We start from the raw sequence: 19,603 nt of genomic DNA, 5'->3' as shown, positions 1-19,603 counted from the left end.
AGGCTTTATGAAATGTTTACAGTGACACTGAGAGTTGAGGCTTTAGGAAAGGTTTACAGTAACACTGAGAGTTGAGGCTTTAGGAAAGGCTTACAGTGACACTGAGAGTTGAGGCTTTAGGAAAGGTTTACAGTGACACTGAGAGTTGAGGCTTTATGAAATGTTTACAGTGACACTGAGAGTTGAGGCTTTATGAAATGTTTACAGTAACACTGAGAATTGAGGCTTTATGAAATGTTTACAGTGACACTGAGAGTTGAGGCTTTATGAAATGTTTACAGTGACCCTGAAATTTGAGGCTTTATGAAATGTTTACAGTGACACTGAGAGTTGAGGCTTTATGAAATGTTTACAGTGACACTGAGAGTTGAGGCTTTAGGAAAGGTTTACAGTAACACTGAGAGTTGAGGCTTTAGGAAAGGCTTACAGTGACACTGAGAGTTGAGGCTTTAGGAAAGGTTTACAGGAACACTGAGAGTTGAGGCTTTATGAAATGTTTACAGTGACCCTGAAAGTTGAGGCTTTATGAAATGTTTACAGTGACCCTGAAAGTTGAGGCTTTATGAAATGTTTACAGTGACACTGAGAGTTGAGGCTTTAGGAAAGGTTTACAGGAACACTGAGAGTTGATGCTTTATGAAATGTTTACAGGAACACTGAGAGTTGATGCTTTATGAAATGTTTACAGTGACCCTGAAAGTTGATGCTTTATGAAATGTTTACAGTGACACTGAGAGTTGAGGCTTTATGAAATGTTTACAGTGACACTGAGAGTTGAGGCTTTATGAAATGTTTACAGTGACACTGAGAGTTGAGGCTTTATAAAATGTTTACAGTGACACTGAGAGTTGAGGCTTTAGGAAAGGTTTACAGTGACACTGAGAGTTGAGGCTTTAGGAAAGGTTTACAGGAACACTGAGAGTTGAGGCTTTATGAAATGTTTACAGTGACACTGAGAGTTGAGGCTTTATGAAATGTTTACAGTGACACTGAGAGTTGAGGCTTTATGAAATGTTTACAGTAACACTGAGAGTTGAGGCTTTAGGAAAGGTTTACAGTGACACTGAGAGTTGAGGCTTTAGGAAAGGTTTACAGTGACACTGAGAGTTGAGACTTTAGAAAAGGTTTACAGGAACATTGAGAGTTGAGGCTTTATGAAATGTTTACAGTGACCCTGAAAGTTGAGGCTTTATGAAATGTTTACAGTGACACTGAGAGTTGAGGCTTTATGAAATGTTTACAGTGACACTGAGAGTTGAGGCTTTGTGAAATGTTTACAGTGACACTGAGAGTTGAGGCTTTATGAAATGTTTACAGTGACACTGAGAGTTGAGGCTTTATGAAATGTTTACAGTGACCCTGAAATTTGAGGCTTTATGAAATGTTTACAGTGACACTGAGAGTTGAGGCTTTATGAAATGTTTACAGTGACCCTGAAAGTTGAGGCTTTATGAAATGTTTACAGTGACACTGAGAGTTGAGGCTTTAGGAAAGGTTTACAGGAACACTGAGAGTTGATGCTTTATGAAATGTTTACAGGAACACTGAGAGTTGATGCTTTATGAAATGTTTACAGTGACCCTGAAAGTTGATGCTTTATGAAATGTTTACAGTGACACTGAGAGTTGAGGCTTTATGAAATGTTTACAGTGACACTGAGAGTTGAGGCTTTATGAAATGTTTACAGTGACACTGAGAGTTGAGGCTTTATAAAATGTTTACAGTGACACTGAGAGTTGAGGCTTTAGGAAAGGTTTACAGTGACACTGAGAGTTGAGGCTTTAGGAAAGGTTTACAGGAACACTGAGAGTTGAGGCTTTATGAAATGTTTACAGTGACACTGAGAGTTGAGGCTTTATGAAATGTTTACAGTGACACTGAGAGTTGAGGCTTTATGAAATGTTTACAGTGACACTGAGAGTTGAGGCTTTATGAAATGTTTACAGTGACACTGAGAGTTGAGGCTTTATGAAATGTTTACAGTGACACTGAGAGTTGAGGCTTTATGAAATGTTTACAGTGACACTGAGAGTTGAGGCTTTAGGAAAGGTTCACAGTGACACTGAGAGTTGAGACTTTAGGAAAGGTTTACAGGAACATTGAGAGTTGAGGCTTTATGAAATGTTTACAGTGACCCTGAAAGTTGAGGCTTTATGAAATGTTTACAGTGACACTGAGAGTTGAGGCTTTATGAAATGTTTAGAGTGACACTGAGAGTTGAGGCTTTGTGAAATGTTTACAGTGACACTGAGAGTTGAGGCTTTATGAAATGTTTACAGTGACACTGAGAGTTGAGGCTTTATGAAATGTTTACAGTAACACTGAGAGTTGAGGCTTTAGGAAAGGTTTACAGTGACACTTAGAGTTGAGGCTTTATGAAATGTTTGCAGTGACACTGAGAGTTGAGGCTTTAGGAAAGGTTTACAGTGACACTGAGAGTTGAGGCTTTAGGAAAGGCTTACAGTGACACTGAGAGTTGAGGCTTTAGGAAAGGTTTACAGGAACACTGAGAGTTGAGGCTTTATGAAATGTTTACAGTGACCCTGAAAGTTGAGGCTTTATGAAATGTTTACAGTGACACTGAGAGTTGAGGCTTTATGAAATGTTTACAGTGACCCTGAAATTTGAGGCTTTATGAAATGTTTACAGTGACACTGAGAGTTGAGGCTTTATGAAATGTTTACAGTGACACTGAGAGTTGAGGCTTTATGAAATGTTTACAGTGACACTGAGAGTTGAGGCTTTATGAAATGTTTGCAGTAACACTGAGAGTTGAGGCTTTGTGAAATGTTTACAGTGACACTGAGAGTTGAGGCTTTATGAAATGTTTACAGTGACACTGAGAGTTGAGGCTTTATGAAATGTTTACAGTGACACTGAGAGTTGAGGCTTTATGAAATGTTTACAGTGACCCTGAAATTTGAGGCTTTATGAAATGTTTACAGTGACACTGAGAGTTGAGGCTTTATGAAATGTTTACAGTGACACTGAGAGTTGAGGCTTTATGAAATGTTTACAGTGACACTGAGAGTTGAGGCTTTATGAAATGTTTACAGTAACACTGAGAGTTGAGGCTTTAGGAAAGGTTTACAGTGACACTGAGAGTTGAGGTTTTAACATATTTTGCGCGAACTCTTGTAGGAAGACTGCTGATTAAACAAGTGGTAGAATTTTGTTCTGGCATTATGCGAAAGGCCTCGTCGGCACTAAATATGGCAGAAAACGTAGTTGATCTGCTGTAACATATTCTCTTTTGCTTTCACTCGTGGATTTTTAGAATTCGTAGTATGTTTTATAGTCATGGTAGAGGTACTGAGAATATTTGTAGCCTCATCTAATTCCGATTTACCAACCAGAAGGAAAGAAGCCAGTCAGCAGCACCATATCACTCATGATAACAAATTACCTGTTACTCTTATAACACACTCATTGTTTAAAGTTCGATTAATATTGTTTGGTACAGCTCGGATTGGAACCCGTCCAGCCAATTCTAATGTCCAAAACGCTACCAAAAGACTTATCTGAGCTTCGACTGTAAAACATAGTGTCAAGTAATAATGTGTAAATGTCAGTGACGCATGCGCAGAATCTAAAATTAATGTTGTGTGTATGTACCGTTTTTTTCTAATTGTTTGTAAACTGAAGTATTTCTTTCATACGAACATCATCACGATTTTCTCTCGAAATCAAAGAACGTATTTTAACCCATATATTTGAGCTTTAACGTCTGGAAGAAATTGATCTTCACTTCAGAATACCTTGCATAAATCTTAAAAGGCTTTTAATATTAAGGTTTTAAATGTTAAAAGCAACGAAACTAATAGGTCTCAATAATACTGATAGAAATCACACAATGCATAGAAGTATTTATTCATGGTACCTTAATTTTCATTTATTCATTTAATTGAAGCTAAACACAAAGTAACACAATGGGGTATCTGTGCTCTGACACACGGGTGTCAAACCTGGATTCTAACGTTGTAAGCCCCCAGACATGCCGCTGTGCCACTGGGGTGCAGTCCGTTATAGATTTCAACCAGGGGCACATCAAAATAATATTGTTAGTTCGTTTATTTTGTTTATCACATATTAAGTGCCCAAGAGAATTTTCGTATAATACTAGAATACGTCAGCTAAGGTATTTTTTCATCCCTTATATTTGGATTTCATCACGGATTAATTAAAAGATCTGGAGGAAACAAACTTCTGCAGTGTAATGCGACTTTTTCTTTAAATCACTACAATCTTGAGTTTGATGATCCGAGTCTTGTGTGCATCTTACTATTTCACATTACATTACATTTTATTAATTGACAAATAAAACTGTGTTTACTAAAGGATTCTCAACTTCTAAACCTTGTAGCGAATGTCCATAATAATACTTTATATTTGTTCAAAACAGTTACGTTTTTAACAACAGTTTAAAGTATTTTAACAAAGCTGAGATTCTAGCCTTTACTATATTTGGTTTACTTCTAAGTTATATCTGTTATTTTGTTCATTTTTGTAACTCGTTTTTCAGAAAAGAAATGGCCATGTATTTCTGGAGTGAGGCGCACGAAGCCTTGAACTTGGCCTTAGCTGCTACGTCAATTTATTGGCATCTAAAAAAATCGACCAGTATTCACGCTGATTTGTTCCTGAACAAACTAGTGTCATTGAAAAGTGTGAGTTTCAACGGTCAGAATGATTGCACTGATCAGTATAATGAAAAGTAGCAATTACCGTAGGATAATTTTTTTAAAAAATTTGTTTCCAGAATCAAGACTTAGGGTTTTATAGAAACCCATGAATAAGTTGTTGGAAATAAAAAACAACAATATTTTAATGAATCTGGAACCAAACATTTATATCATATCTAATCAAAGTGATGTGCATGCATTTGTTTCTCCAAAAGTCATGTAGTCACTGAAGGAAATCCAAGTGACTACTCTTCAGCCATCTTTAGTCTGAATAATTGTCACTTCCACTTCCGAACTCTGTACGTTTCTGGTTCACAAGTTTAGGTCCATTATTATTTCAAAAGCTAAGGTAACTGATAAAAAATTATCGCTTCCAAATGGTTCCAAATGTACTTTACACATTTAAGATTTGTGCTCTGAGTGAGATATTCTTGAATGGACAACTTGCCCTGTGAATAACTTTCAAATGCTGTCTGATAACACTGCCCTCCAAATATCGTTGATAGTTTTACTTTGAAAACAAGCAAGAGTTGCAAGTGGCTTGTGGTAAGAGCCTGGAATACTGAAACGCTGATCAAAAATCTCTGTCGTGGCTGATGGATAGCCATAGGCAATTAGAAGTTCAGTCGTTTAACAGCTAGAGCTCGCACACGCTGGCCATAATTTCGCACGTTGAAAATAATTGTATAGCTGACACAAACACATATACCCGTATCTGACTCTTAGCTTATACTAAGTCATGGCTGAAACTCAGTAATGCCTGTACTGTCTGTCACACAGCCTGCTTTCTGACCACACCTTAAACCATCACTTCGACAATGGGTGAAGAGCTATTTTCTCGTCTACAAAGTGATAAACATCCTATAGCCCGAACGCTTTCGAAAGATGTACCTTTCATTTTCAGGAGTAAACTCTCGTTCTGCAAATATTTTCGTAATTATGTATTTGTTTCAAAAATACATTTTATGTTGAAAACGTTGTTTATTTTTTGAAATTTCCCTAATTTTGAAATGACGTACTAAAGGAAAAGCATCTAGTCAACAATACGTATCGCCATTTTTGGGCTAATCGTGTATTATTAAATAATAGGAACATTTCGTCACTTTTATAACGCACACACAGCCTCAAAGTGCTGAGCACATTTTTGCTGCAACGGATCACGAACTAAAAATATTCAGATTTACAGCCCGAGCAAGCTAACCACTAAGTCACGCCTACCCTAAAATGACACCCATCTAATAACGAATGAAGATAAATAATAACCACAAAATACATATCAAACATGTTCATTCTGAATAAATTTCTTTAAAATATTCACAAAAACAACTACAAAGTAATCAGAGGTATAATTGAGTAATCTTGGCTATTTTGTCACGTTGGATAACCATTAGAATATATTTCCTAGTGACCTATTGGTGTATTTAAGTTATAACCTCTTCTTGAACTTGATGTTTCATGGTTGATATTTATAATCACGTTTATTTCTGAACGTTATACAGCAATCTGTTTCTTCTCTGTAAAAGTGGGTAGAAACTTTAAATTTTGACATTATTTTAAGGTCACAGACTCAGTTATTGAAAAACATAACACAGTCATGTTAGTTTAATCTGTACACAAAATTTTGAACTCGGTGGCACCGTCAGGGGAGGCTAGGGGGCTTGAGCAAATCCCCCTCAGCCCCCCAATATTGTTACCTACATATATTCATAAAATATGGAAAACACAGTCGTCGTTGTTGCTTAAAAATTAACATCAAAGAGACATAGATCTGTAGAACTCAACGTCTTTATTAAGACGGAAGTATGTGTCATGTGTCCCACAGCAACATACTGAATGCACTGAAACTCATGTGTTGTATTGCCGCTCCCTGTGTAATGCCATTCTATCTTGAGCTTTGACAAAGATTAGACAACCACGTTGATTTTAAGTTACAACAGATCATCAGGGATTTTACTTGATAAACCAAAGGTTTCACAGGTATTTGCCCATTAATTTCATTTATCTTTTATTGAAAAGTAAAACATAGCATGCATGAATGTATAAGTGTATTGTGTATAGGTCAAAACTATGAAGCATTCAGCCAGTGTTGTGTCCCCTGTGAGATCATTTTGCATTGTGTATCAGCCATCCAAAATTGTACTGATGATTGTGGCATGCACTTAAAATTGTGACTTACAATCCAATTAATGTTATACTTATGATTACATAATAACCTTACATGTTAATCAAATTTCAAGTAAATATGTTTTGAACATATATGTTAAAATCATAATTGGCTTGTGCTTCTAGATATATACATAAGGAATGTTATAAACCATACCATATATGAATCGGACCCCGGATTTTAGTGTTGTCAGCCCGTAAGCTTACTTCTGTCTCACTGATATACAGGAATGCGTTTTTCGTAATTACGAAATATACGTTATTTAGAGCCACCAGTTTTATCAGAAGCTCTACAAGCAGTGGTAGAAGACAGCGGTAAGTTTACTGACATCCAACGCTAAAATCTTGGGGTTCGATCCTCCTCAATGAATACAGCAGATAGCCTAATGTGGCTTTGCTAAAAGAAAAACACACAGATACTTTAAGTAAGAACGAATTTCCGCAAATCAATCCTTCAATATAGAAATGAAAAGTCAGGTCTTAGAAAAGTGAGTTCTTTCTTTCTAGCAAATAAAATTTAAACCAGCGAGTTTTACAGGATTAAAAAATACATTTTATAATTCAGTAACAGTTTGAAAGAGTGTAAATGCTATGCGTTACTTTTCTTTAAACTATATTGATGTATATTTTTATTTTATCACAAGTTTTAACGTTTACAGTAAAATGGAATATTTTTTTAAAACAAGTTCGACGCTTCGATCACTGGCGCCATCATTCTCAAGTGACGGTCAATCCCACTATTCGTTGGTAAAAGAGTAGCTCAAGAGTTGGCGGTGGGTGGTGATGACTAGCTGCCTTCTCTCTAGTCTTACACTGCTAAATTATGGACGGCTAGTGTAGATATCCTTCGTGTAGCTTTGCACTAAATTCAAAACAAACCAAACCGTCATACCTGTTTTAGAAACATCCCACTTTACTGTAAAAGCTGTAACTTGTAATAAAACAATATTTAAAGTTAGTTATGTAAACTCGAGACGACACTATTAATATAAGTGTTTGTTCAATTTGTCTTTCCTCTCTCTCGTGAAGGACTTCGAACAAATAGCGATTGAACATCTTAACTTATGTTATTCCATGAACCGGGAAAAAGCTGTCGAACTGATTGAACATCCAAATGGCTACTGGGGAAACATGACCGCTTTAAATATCGCTTTATCTTGTAATGATCTGGTAAGTTGATATCTTTAAGTCCACACCAGTTAATGCCATTCAATCCTGACAATACGTATCATTATTGGACAAACATCTCTACAGCTAACGAAAATACAACAATTCTTTTAATTGTAAAGACGTTAACGTTGAAGTAGATAGTTGGTCAAAGTCATTTCAGTTCGAATATTTATGTAATTAAAGTCCGACGATCTTGTCAACTAATGTCCTTAAAATGTGACAGTCACGATAATTATGTCGAGAAAGTCCAACAGCCTTGATAGTCAATGTCATTAAACACCAACTGTCTAATGAGTTAAAGTTTTCAAATCCAGGAAATATTGTTAATGTCACTAAGTGAGACGGATATGTTAGTTGTAATGTTATCAAAATTGTTAAAGTTATAAAGATGTGACGATATTGTTAAAGAATGTTGTTAAAATCCAACGATTTTATATGTTAACAAACGTTACAACATTAAAACGATTTTACATGTTAATTTCATTATGGTACGATGGTCTTATAAGGTAAGTTAATGTTATATATTAGAACGGTCTTGTAAGTTTGTTTTTTTAATTTCGTGCAAAGCTACTCGAGGGTTATCTGCGCTAGCCGTCCCTAATTTAGCAGTGTAAGACTAGAGGGAAGGCAGCTAGTCATCACCACCCACCGCCAGCTTCTGGGCTACAATTTTACCATCTAATAGTGGGATTGACCGTTACATTATAACACCCTCACGGCTGAAAGGGCGAGCATGTTTAGTGTGACGGTGATTCGAACCCGCGACCCTCTAATTATGAGTCGAGTGCCTTAACCACCTGGCCATGCCGGGCCATCTTGTACGTTAATAACATTACATTAAAACGATTTTATATGTTAGTTTCATTATGGTACAACGGTCTTATAGTTAATGTCATATATTACAAGGGTCTTGTAAATTAATGACATTATATTACAACGATTTTATACGTGATGTCATTGTAGTACAATGATTTTACAAGGTACTGTCATTATAGTGCAGCGATTTTATAATTTAATGTCAGAATAATATAATGATTATGCAAGATAACATCATTATATCCGACGATAATTAATATTTCTTGAAGTCTAATGACTGATTACATAATTTTAACTAATTACAAAGTTTAAATGTTAGTTGTTGTTTTAAAACATATAAAGTCTGAAGTTCTATCACCAAGCTACAGACTGTCCAAATAAAGTTTTACGGGTAATGTTTATATTTTTAAAAATTCGTAGCTTACAGATGAATTACGCAAGTCCAAGTAATTAGTAATTCATATTCACAGATTTTAAACTCGGACATAATATGACTTGTCATATTATGTAATAGCCTTTGTGGTCAGTGATCTTCACAATCAAATAAATTTAACACGATTAAGTGATGTTTAAAAAAAATAGGTTTATTGTATAATTTCTTTTTTGTCAAAAGACGCCTAAAACTTTTGATACCTTAGGATAAATCAACAACAGGATATCCAAATATTGTTGATTAATTAATAATACACAATTTTTATTCTTATTGAAGGAATTTATTTCAAGCCCTTGTTGCCAACATTCCATTACTCAGACCTGGATGGGCGGATTAGCTACTGTTTCTTGGTGGAAGGTACGCGTATTCAAATATATCAAATATTTCTATTTAACTTTACCAATTTATACAAGTCGTCAGGGAGCAATTGTTTGTCATAAGAGCTTAGAGATGATATAAAATTCTATTTCTTTTAGTTTCCTTATATGTGTTTAAGATTTAGTTATGACCAGAGGACTAATATTTCGTTTTGTGAGAATTGTCTCGAAATGTTTTGAAGTAATTGGAAGACAAAATGAAATTGTACAATTTAAAGACACTGAGATTAGAAACCATAATTTGAACTTTTTAAATTTGTTGTGAACCAGATTTAATTTTTAATGGGATAAATCATTAATTTTTAGAGAGGAAAAACTACCATCATGTGTTTTATAGAATGTGGTTGGTTTCGTAAAGTAAATTTCTAGATGAAGAGAAACCCACTTGAAGTAAAAAGATGAAGATGATCTAAGAAGGTCGAAACGTTGTTCCCTGCTTTATTAGTAAAAGTGTTAATACCCATACCAGCTGCTCTGAGATACATACATAGTATAGGTCTGTTTGGAATAATAGGGTTGCGATCCTAAATCTTATGTGGGTTACTAAATGTAGGTGACAAAAATTCATGATATCTAGCTAAAAACACCTTAGGTGTGAGAGAAAGTGCAGCCACTAAAGGATTGGGTGTGTAACTTAAAGGAATTAGATCAACATTGGTGACCAAAGTGGTAGCCATGACGTGTTTGTTTTTCAACTGTGGGCATGATGATGGATAAAACAAAACGCGCACCTTAGCTAACCAATGAATGAATATTTATTATACAATTATTACCAATGCTATAAGTGTGACAACCAGTTTCGCCTCGAGTTTTGGTTTCATTCCTTTACGTACTCACTCATTCGTTATTAAGTGTTTTTGATTAGATACAATATAAGGTGATGTGTCGCAGGAAAACTTTTCTTTGTGACAACTGTTTGTAAATTTTACTAAATTGAGTGAGTGGTATTATATATAATAACGCACACATGCAATTGTTTGTCTCAAATTAATATATCTATGTGTATGTATAAATATATATATGCATGCATTTACACACATGAGGATGTTAAGATATCCTTTATATTAAGCACTTTTAGTGGAACATTATTTCTAGGTGAACCTGGCCCTTTTTAATCCATTCCTTATATGGACTTACTTGAAGTTCCGGAAGGACAAAGCTACAGAGAAACCTCCTAGCTTCTTCAAGAAAGCTCGAATTTTCTATGCAGCACCAATAACAAAATTTTTCTACGATTTAGTAAGTGGAAAGTAAATTTTAACCTGCCTCTATAATCTTTCTTTCTTTTGATGTAAGTAGATACAAGAATTACTAAAAACAGTTTTTTTTCAGATTTTGTAAAAATTTACTTATCCGTGGATTTAGCACTTGAGAGAATAGAAGAAAACCCATTTCCATGTCTTATAGAAGAAAACCCATTTCCATGTCTTATCTCTTTCAGTATTCATACATCGCATTTCTAGGAATTTTTTCCTACGTGATCCTGTTTGGATTTTACGAGACTGTTGGTTTCGTCGAGTTTTTACTGCATATCTGGATCCTTGCATTGGCTTTAGAAGAAGTAAGAGAGGTATACTGTGATTAAATGTTTATGTTTTAAAAGTTGCACAGTGTAACCACTGTTACGTTAATATACCACGAGGTTTATAGCATGAACGTTATTAATCCAAATAAAGAAACTAAACTTAAATCTAATCAAATTGTAAACTTAAATTTATAGACTCCGTTTGCCTTTTTGTTTGACCATGAGAGGACCTGTCGGGATCCTTGTAGAGTTCTTCATCATAACCATTTTAGGACCATCATTTTAAGCATTGTCTGCTTTTCAACCCAGCCAGTTGAAAACAAATTGCTTAAAAGGAACTTCAGATGAAACTAATTTTAAAAAAGTCCTTACAATTTATTTTACTATAACCAAATATAATGTTCTCATGGAAGAGCTATTATTATTAACCTTAACACATTGTTTTAATTTAAAATGTCCCATAGTGGCACAGCAGTACGTCTGTGGGCTTACAACGCTAGAAACCGGGTTTCGATACCAGTGGTGGGTAAAGCACTTAAATCCAATTTTGTAGCTCTGTGCTTAATAAAGAATAAGCAAATCGCTTCAAAATTATTGTAATTCAAAAAACAAAAACACTGAAAATTAATAAACAACAAAAAAGTTCATTTGGACTAAATATAACACATAACTAAATATAACACAAAAATAACCAATTAATCAAGTTTAATTGATTATTTTTTTACTTCTCATCAGATCGTGACGTATCCTTCGGAACGGAAGTTACAAAAACCGAGAGAATGGTTTCAGGAATATTTTTGGAACAAAGTGGACACTGTATGTATGGTCTTATCTCTTGTTGGAGTCTTGCTAAGAACCACCCAGCAAGTGATTGGTAGCAAAACGTTTTGGGTGCACGTTGAAGATATCCACCTAGTGATGACAATCAGTTGTACCTTATGTTCCGTTCGTCTTTTGAAGAGCTACATGGTGAATCTTAGTTTTGGACCCAAGTTAGTCATGATAAAACGCATGGTGAGTTACCTGGTGGATGCTTAAACAATTTCTAGATAAATGTTTTAACTTGCTTAAAAACACGCGAATTTAATTTTTTTTATTTTCAACCCGCCTTTTAAAATTACTAGAAATATATTTAAGTCACCTTCGAAGACGGAAAGTAAAAACCACTGAACTTATTTTTTTTCACAATCGTAGATAATAATCTGTGTTATAAAATATTATCGCCTAAATAAACTAAATAAAACCTAATATCGCCTTTCCATAAACGAACAAGCCTGTAAATTAACCATCTTAATCGCATGCAAATTCGTTCCTAAAAGTAAATCAAAGCTGACCAATCCCGCAATGATTTATTAAGTAGGTTTCGAAATAAAAGTTGTAGTAAAAACTACTGTTACAAGTAACCAACACTGAACACTTTGTAGATGCCATATCAGAACACATAAAACTAGCGAAGCCTCAAGTTTGAAGAGAAATAGTGATATGGAGATCATCATAAGCGGTCAGATCCGCCATTTCTGTTTGTTTGTTTGTTTTGAATTTCGCGCAAAGCTACTCAAAGGTTATCTGAGCTAGCCGTCCCTACTTTAGCAGTGTAAGACTAGAGAGAAGGAAACTAGTCATCACCACCCACCGCCAACTCTTGGGCTACACTTTAACCAACAAATAGTGGGATTGGCCGTAATGTTATAATGCCTCCACGGCTGAAGGGGCGAGCATATTTGGTGCGACGAGGATTCGAACCTACTTGGCCATGAGAAATGAGACTGGAAAGGAGCAGTATCTGGTATACGTCAGAGTTCATTGTTGGACTCCTACAGTTGATGTTAAAGATAATTGAATAACATAACTTCTGGAAACTGGTAGCTTTGAGAACAGTTATCTGTCGTAAGCCATACACTCGGAGTTTGGACTGTCTTCAACTGTGTACGAAGCTCAGTTTCATTTGATTAATGTGAGTTTCAACAATTATTCCACAAAAAGGCAGGATAGCATCTGTTATAAAAATGTTACGCCACTGATAATGGTGTATTTCAAGATTACGTGAGGGCAAGAATTTTTGTAAACTAATTTATTGATCATCTAATCTTAATCGTTGATTGGTTAGTATTTTCATTTTATTACCGGTATTAAATTACTTAGCTATAAATTTCTTTGTTTTACATTTTAGCTACTAATCTGTTGATGTCTTCAGGGAAGTTTTTATGTTTGTGGTACTAGTTGCTGTGAGACCTACTATTTGGCTAAAATATGTTAATGATTAATTCGTAGCATAACCGCACACACAGTATATAAGACTTTAAAATTCATGAGCCAATTGAACTGACAAAATTCCGTGATACAATTCACAGTGGAAAAATTAGAAGTCAAAAACTCCGCTTCCAAGACGTAATGTTTACCAGGACACATAACTCATAATACAGTAAATACCTAGACTCTAACTAAAACCAAACCAAAAGCAAGAAAACTACAGATAAAAACCGATTGTGGGTATTAGACAAAAATACCTAAAAAAACTTCTGGAAAAGTAGTAGCAATAAAAGATGTCTTGTGCATCAGGATTCCAAAACTAATTAAAACATGTCTTGTGCATCAGGATTCCAAAACTAATTAAAACATGTCTTGTGCATCAGGATTCCAAAACTAATTAAAACATGTCTTGTGCATCAGGATTCCAAAACTAATTAAAACATGTCTTGTGCATCAGGATTCCAATACTAATTAAAACATGTCTTGTGCATCAGGATCCCAATACATTGCTGAACAGAACGATTGGTAAAAATTAAAATAAAATCCATAAATGACTGTAATACCAATCCAATTGCGATAATATTCCAGAAAAATCTATACAATGAAATGGAATGGTGTAAAGTTAGGTGGCATGAACGAGAAGAAAAACAAATCCACAACCTTGTAACTGAAAACACAGCCAGTCTAGTGTACATGCAGTAAAACTGTATATACCTTTTGTTGTATTTGTTTGGAATTAAAAACAAAAGTAATTAATTGGCTATCTGTACCCTGCCTACAACGGGTATCGAAATCGGGTTTATTGTGGCGTAAGTCCACAGACACGCTACTGTGCCACTCGGAGGCAAGTTGATTTGAATAGCGGGTGAATGAGCTTCAAGTATAGTGTATTTCAACCACTGTAACTTTCTCAAAGAGTATCTTCTATCAGAAATACTAAAGTCTAAAAGAACTCTGTTTTATAAATAGTTATATTTCTCTAATCATCACAGCTTGTGGAAGTCGTCTTGTTTCTCCTCATCCTGTTCATCTTCATCCTGAGCTACGGTGTAGCTAGTCAAGCTCTTCTTCAGAGAAATCGTGAACCCTTTCTGGGAATATTTAGGGAAATCTTCTATTTACCCTACTGGCAACTGTACGGAGAACTGAACCTAGATAGGATTGAAGGTATAGAAGCTTTTATTTGTTATTTTTACCGGAAGCGTTATATATACAGAATTAGAACCGTATTAATAGGTTTGATAATCTTCAGTGATAACATATTAAATTCAGGATTAACGGTGAGTTCGGGTTTAAGTTCTTAAGCCAGAGTTTGTCAGAGTTTGTAAGCTTCAAGCCCCGTCTGACTACTTTGATTTCGAGCATAAACAATGTTTTGGGTTTGGCCCTGTTGACTTCTAATTTATTGAAACATATGTCTGATTGGACTTGGCTGATTCATCTTTCAACTTATAGTTGTTTTCTTTGACAACATGTGTTATAGACAAGTCAGAAAGTATTCTTTGTCAATTAAAAACAGAAATACATATTTCATTTTCATAGCTAAAGTGAATTAAGTCTATCAGTGATGTCGAGAAAACCCACTTGTAGAGAAGGGTTGAGAAAATATTTTACGTAGAAGAGCGAACTCAAATGAGCCGATTTTACATATATATTGAATTAAGTATAATTATTTTATAAACAAGTCAAGGAAAAATCTTAAGTTCAAATCTCTTTAAGAAAAAATTTAATGATAAAACATTCACCATTTCTAAACGGTTTTCCTGACATACAAGAAAAAAAAACAGTATTTGGTCCTACTTAAAAACAATAACCTTAAACCAGTCTAGCAGTGACAAAACATTGTCTGCTCCAGGTTGCCTCCTGTCTGTAGAATAAAGGCTTACTCCAAAGTATTATTTTTGCATATAAACACTGTGATGATAATATTACTCCATATGATCCATTTTGAATAATATTTGTTTTTGGTTTGTTTTGTTTTGAATTTCGCGAAAGCTATCTGTGCTAGCCATCCCTAATTTAGCAGTGTAAGACTAGAAGGAAGGCAGCTAGTCATCACCATCCACCGACAACTCATGGGCTACTCTTTTAACATCGAATAGGGGGATTGACCGCACATTATAACTCCTCCATAACTGAAAGGGCGAGCATGTTTGGTATGAGGGGGATTTGAATCCGCGACCCTCAGATTACGAGTCGAATGCCTTAACCACCTGTCCATGGTGGACCTCTTGAAGAATATTTAAATAACAATACTTCTACATGTAGTTGTAGCAACGCTTTATGTTTGTTATGATTTTTACTTTTAACATGAAGTAACACGTATCGAAATAAGAAGATATAAATACATATCACGTTTTACTTTTGAAGATTTTTACTTAAATTGCTCGCACGAAGAAAGCAGATGCAACGAGAGTCCTCACGCCTGGTTGGTTCCGATCATGTTGGGAGTGTACATGTTGCTTGGAAACGTTCTACTTATTAACCTCCTGATAGCCGTTTTCAGGTAAGAGACAACTGTCATAAAGGGCACTTGTTTGAAAAGTGAAATCTATTTTACGTTTATTTGAGATCATTATTTGTTCTGTTTTAAACAGAATGGGATGTTTCACAAATTTTAATTGTACAGAAGGTTTGTTTTGAAACTTCTCGACTGGAAAGACTGAATTTGAGTTGTTCTTGTAAAAAAAACAAAATCAAACCTTACACACGAATCTGTGATGTAGTAAAATGTTCTGTCGCTCTTGTTGCCGTCTTCTGAGCTAGCCGTCCCTAATTGTAAGACTAGAGGGAAGTCAGCTAGACATCACCAACCACAGCCAGCTCTTGAACTACTTTTTTTTTACAACGAATAGTGGGATTGGTTGTAACATTATAACGCCCTCACAGCTGAAAGTGCGTGCATGTTTTGTGTGAAGAGGATTCTAAACTGCGACCCTCGAATAATGAGTCGAGCACTCTAACCACCTGGCTATGCTGGGCCACCTCGGTATTGAGCCTTGGTGGATAAAGCAATCTATCAAGGAAACACTGGTAATTAGGCACACGAAAGTCATCAGTATGTCTACAATATATACTGATCTGCAAAACTTTCTCATTTTGTCTTTTATCAAGATTTCTTATGTATTTGAAACTTCTGGTTTGGTTTGTTTGCTATTAAGTACAAAGCTACAGAATGAACTGTTTGTGCTGTGCCAACAACGTGTATTGAAACCCCATATTGAACGTCATAAGTCGAGAAACTTGCCGGGGAGACATTTCGGCTCTAATAAATATAAATCAGTGATGATACGAAAATTCTACGGTTTTGGCGATACAATAATAAACATGATGACAACGAAATAATACTTAAATTATATGGACATTAAACTTCAATGAATATTCGGGATTCGATCCCTACGGAGGACACAGCACTGATAGTCATTTGTAAATGTTGGTGCGTAACAACAAACAAAAAGCATAACGCACACACAGAGAAAGAGATATGATACTTAAGAAACATTAACCGTACAGCAGTGGTTTAAATGTGAACCACGGTTCTATAGTAAGGTCTTAAAAATTAAAAATTGCCGACAAGGGGAATAAACCCAAACTGCTGTTTTTATGCTGGGAGGTATATCTTTTTGCAGCTACGCCACTGTTTGTTTGTTTGTTTTGATTATCGCGCAAAGCTACACAAGGACTATCTGCGCTAGCAGTGTAAGCTAGTCATCACCACCCACCGCCAACTTTTGGGCTACTGTTTTACCAACCAATAGTGGGATTGACCGTTATATTGTAATGCCCCCACGGCTGAAAGGGCTAACATGTTTGGTGTGACGGGGATTCGAACCCGCGACCCTCACTTTACGTGTCGAGCACCCTAACCACCTGGCCATGCCGGGGCACTACACCACTCTCATGCGGATAATAATTTCTTTTTTGTGTGAAGTTTTACGTGAAACGTTGAATCTTATCACATGTATTTTTTGTCTTTTTCTTCAGTCACGTGTTTGAAGAAGTCAACAAACACTCTCAGGAAATCTGGAGATACGAGATGGCCTTAATCGTAGCAGAGTTCACGAGGAAACCGACACTGATTCCTCCTTTCGTTGTTCTGGAACATATCTACTTAGTAATTAGCTGGTTGTGCAGCAAGATCAGGAACCGTCACTGCCGCGTAGGAGACAGTAATCGCTGTGGGTTTTAAATGTTATTTTTCAGTAAATTTATATGATAAACTATGTATCGTGTGTCGATTTTTTCCCGTCGTATCAGCTCCGTGTTTGCATGAAACTGCATAATTTACTCTATGATTACAAATTAATATTTTGATCTTTATATTTTATGTTTTTTTATGTTCATGTTCACTAAATACACGTAAAGAACATTAAAACTTTTGAAAAAAAATGGTACTACGTTTTTTCTCAGCGTTGCCAAGAGTTAAACCGGGCCCCAGGGTAATCATGTAAATATGGGCTCCCATAATATTAATTAACTATAAAATGAAACTTTCCGAACATTTTTCATGGCAAAGTTTTCGAAGCACTCTGAAAAGTGAGTTTGACGAGCTTTTTTGTACGGGACCCCTAATGATCCCCCGCCCCAACCCAGGGAGGCATCCCCGGCCCCTACCATTCAAAACAAATTAATCTCAACGCCCTCAACAAGAAGTACATAACATATTTATAATAACGTAACCCTTCATACTAATGATTTTAACTATTCAACGCCATTTAATATGATCAATAAATGTAAATATGTTTAATTTGATCGTGGCTTTATTTTCATAAGTGACAATTGGTACTTAAGTTTTCGTTTTAGGAGAACATGATCCAACGTAAAAATGGACGACACTGCCTTTAAAACGTCCCCCCCCGTTAGTACAGTAGTAAGTCTACAGATTTACAACGCTAAAATCAGGGATTCGATTCCCCTCGGTGGGCTCAGCTGATAGCCCGATGTGGATTTGCTATAAGAAAACACACAAACACGTCTTTAAAACAAAAAATTAGATTGTAACAAATGATATAAGGATACTGTGTTCTTGTTATGTTTAAGAAAGATAGACTAAATTCGACTATATGTTTGAAATATTGTGATACCTAACTTCATATGTCTTTTTATTCAGTAAAATCTCAACTGAGAAAGGAAGAGGAAAACTTTGAACATTTAAGTTTGTTTGAGAGAGAAGGCAGAGCCAAGTTTCTGAGGAGCAGGTCATCTGACGAAAATTCCGTGGAACATTTGGCGAAAATGTATAGAAAAACGTAAGCAAATAAACGGTTGTATATCTGGAGTTCACGGCCTAGAATCCTCGTTCCACCAAACATACTCGCCCTTTCCGCCACGGGGGCGTTATATTGTGACAGTGAATTCCACTATTCGTTGAAAAAAAGAGTAGCCCAAGAGTTGGCGGTGGGTGACGATGACTAGCTGCCTCCCTCTAGTCTTACACTGCTAAAGTAAGGATGGCTAATGCAGATAGCCCTCGTGTAGTTTTTCGCAAAATTGAAGAACAAACAAACATTTCGTTATAAGGAAACTATTTTCACCATCTTCTTGAACTCTGATAAAGAACTGGTTAAACAACAAACTGAAAAAATAACCGTCTCTTTATTATCACAAGAGTCGAACATTGATGATAAAAAAAGTAATATTTTGCTCTGCACTTTGGAGCGTTTGGAGTGTGATAAGAACGTCAATCAAATCTCGAATGAAGTCGATGTTTATTAAGTAATTAGAAACAGAACGTACAAAACAATTAAAATGTTGCTGAATTACTAAGCAGAACTTGTAATTAACGTTCAGACTCTGTGTAAGAATATTATAATGTGCTCATTTGTTTAACTCAACTGAGCAATGAGAACCTGCAGAAGAGCACAATCTGTGTATGGTAACATTTTTACAAACAATAAAAGAAAACTTTGGTGAAACGCATCGAAAGGTCCGTAAAACGTATGAAAGATTCTACACCTACTAGTGTAGATCCTACACATCATAACGCCCCCACACCTGAAAGGGCGAGTATGTTTCGTATGACGGGGATTGGAACCCGTGATTCTCGGATTACGAGTCGAGTGTCTTAACCACCTGGCCTTTACAAAAGTATTTATTGTTCATTTTGTTACACAATATGAGCAAACACGGTTTACATTTAAATATAAAACCCCAGAAAATAAACAGATTGTGAGGTTTAAACTATTTT

General features: G+C 35.6%; 1 protein-coding gene across 1 annotated transcript in view; it reads left to right on the top strand.

Moving 5' to 3' along the window:
* The window catches only part of LOC143255944 (transient receptor potential cation channel subfamily M member 3-like), a 56,030-nt gene that overhangs the window by 34,937 nt on the left and 1,490 nt on the right, over positions 1 to 19,603 (top strand). Inside the window, exons 13-22 of the mRNA XM_076512405.1 lie at positions 4,523 to 4,667; positions 7,875 to 8,015; positions 9,541 to 9,621; positions 10,737 to 10,880; positions 11,083 to 11,211; positions 11,902 to 12,180; positions 14,409 to 14,583; positions 15,787 to 15,922; positions 17,401 to 17,594; positions 18,527 to 18,665. Of these exons, the coding sequence (XP_076368520.1) occupies positions 4,523 to 4,667; positions 7,875 to 8,015; positions 9,541 to 9,621; positions 10,737 to 10,880; positions 11,083 to 11,211; positions 11,902 to 12,180; positions 14,409 to 14,583; positions 15,787 to 15,922; positions 17,401 to 17,594; positions 18,527 to 18,665 (1,563 nt within the window). The remainder of the gene's footprint in view (positions 1 to 4,522; positions 4,668 to 7,874; positions 8,016 to 9,540; positions 9,622 to 10,736; positions 10,881 to 11,082; positions 11,212 to 11,901; positions 12,181 to 14,408; positions 14,584 to 15,786; positions 15,923 to 17,400; positions 17,595 to 18,526; positions 18,666 to 19,603) is intronic.

Source organism: Tachypleus tridentatus, chromosome 7, assembly GCF_004210375.1.
Source record: "Tachypleus tridentatus isolate NWPU-2018 chromosome 7, ASM421037v1, whole genome shotgun sequence".
NCBI lineage: Eukaryota > Metazoa > Arthropoda > Merostomata > Xiphosura > Limulidae > Tachypleus > Tachypleus tridentatus.
This window is presented reverse-complemented; position numbering and strand designations above follow the sequence as displayed.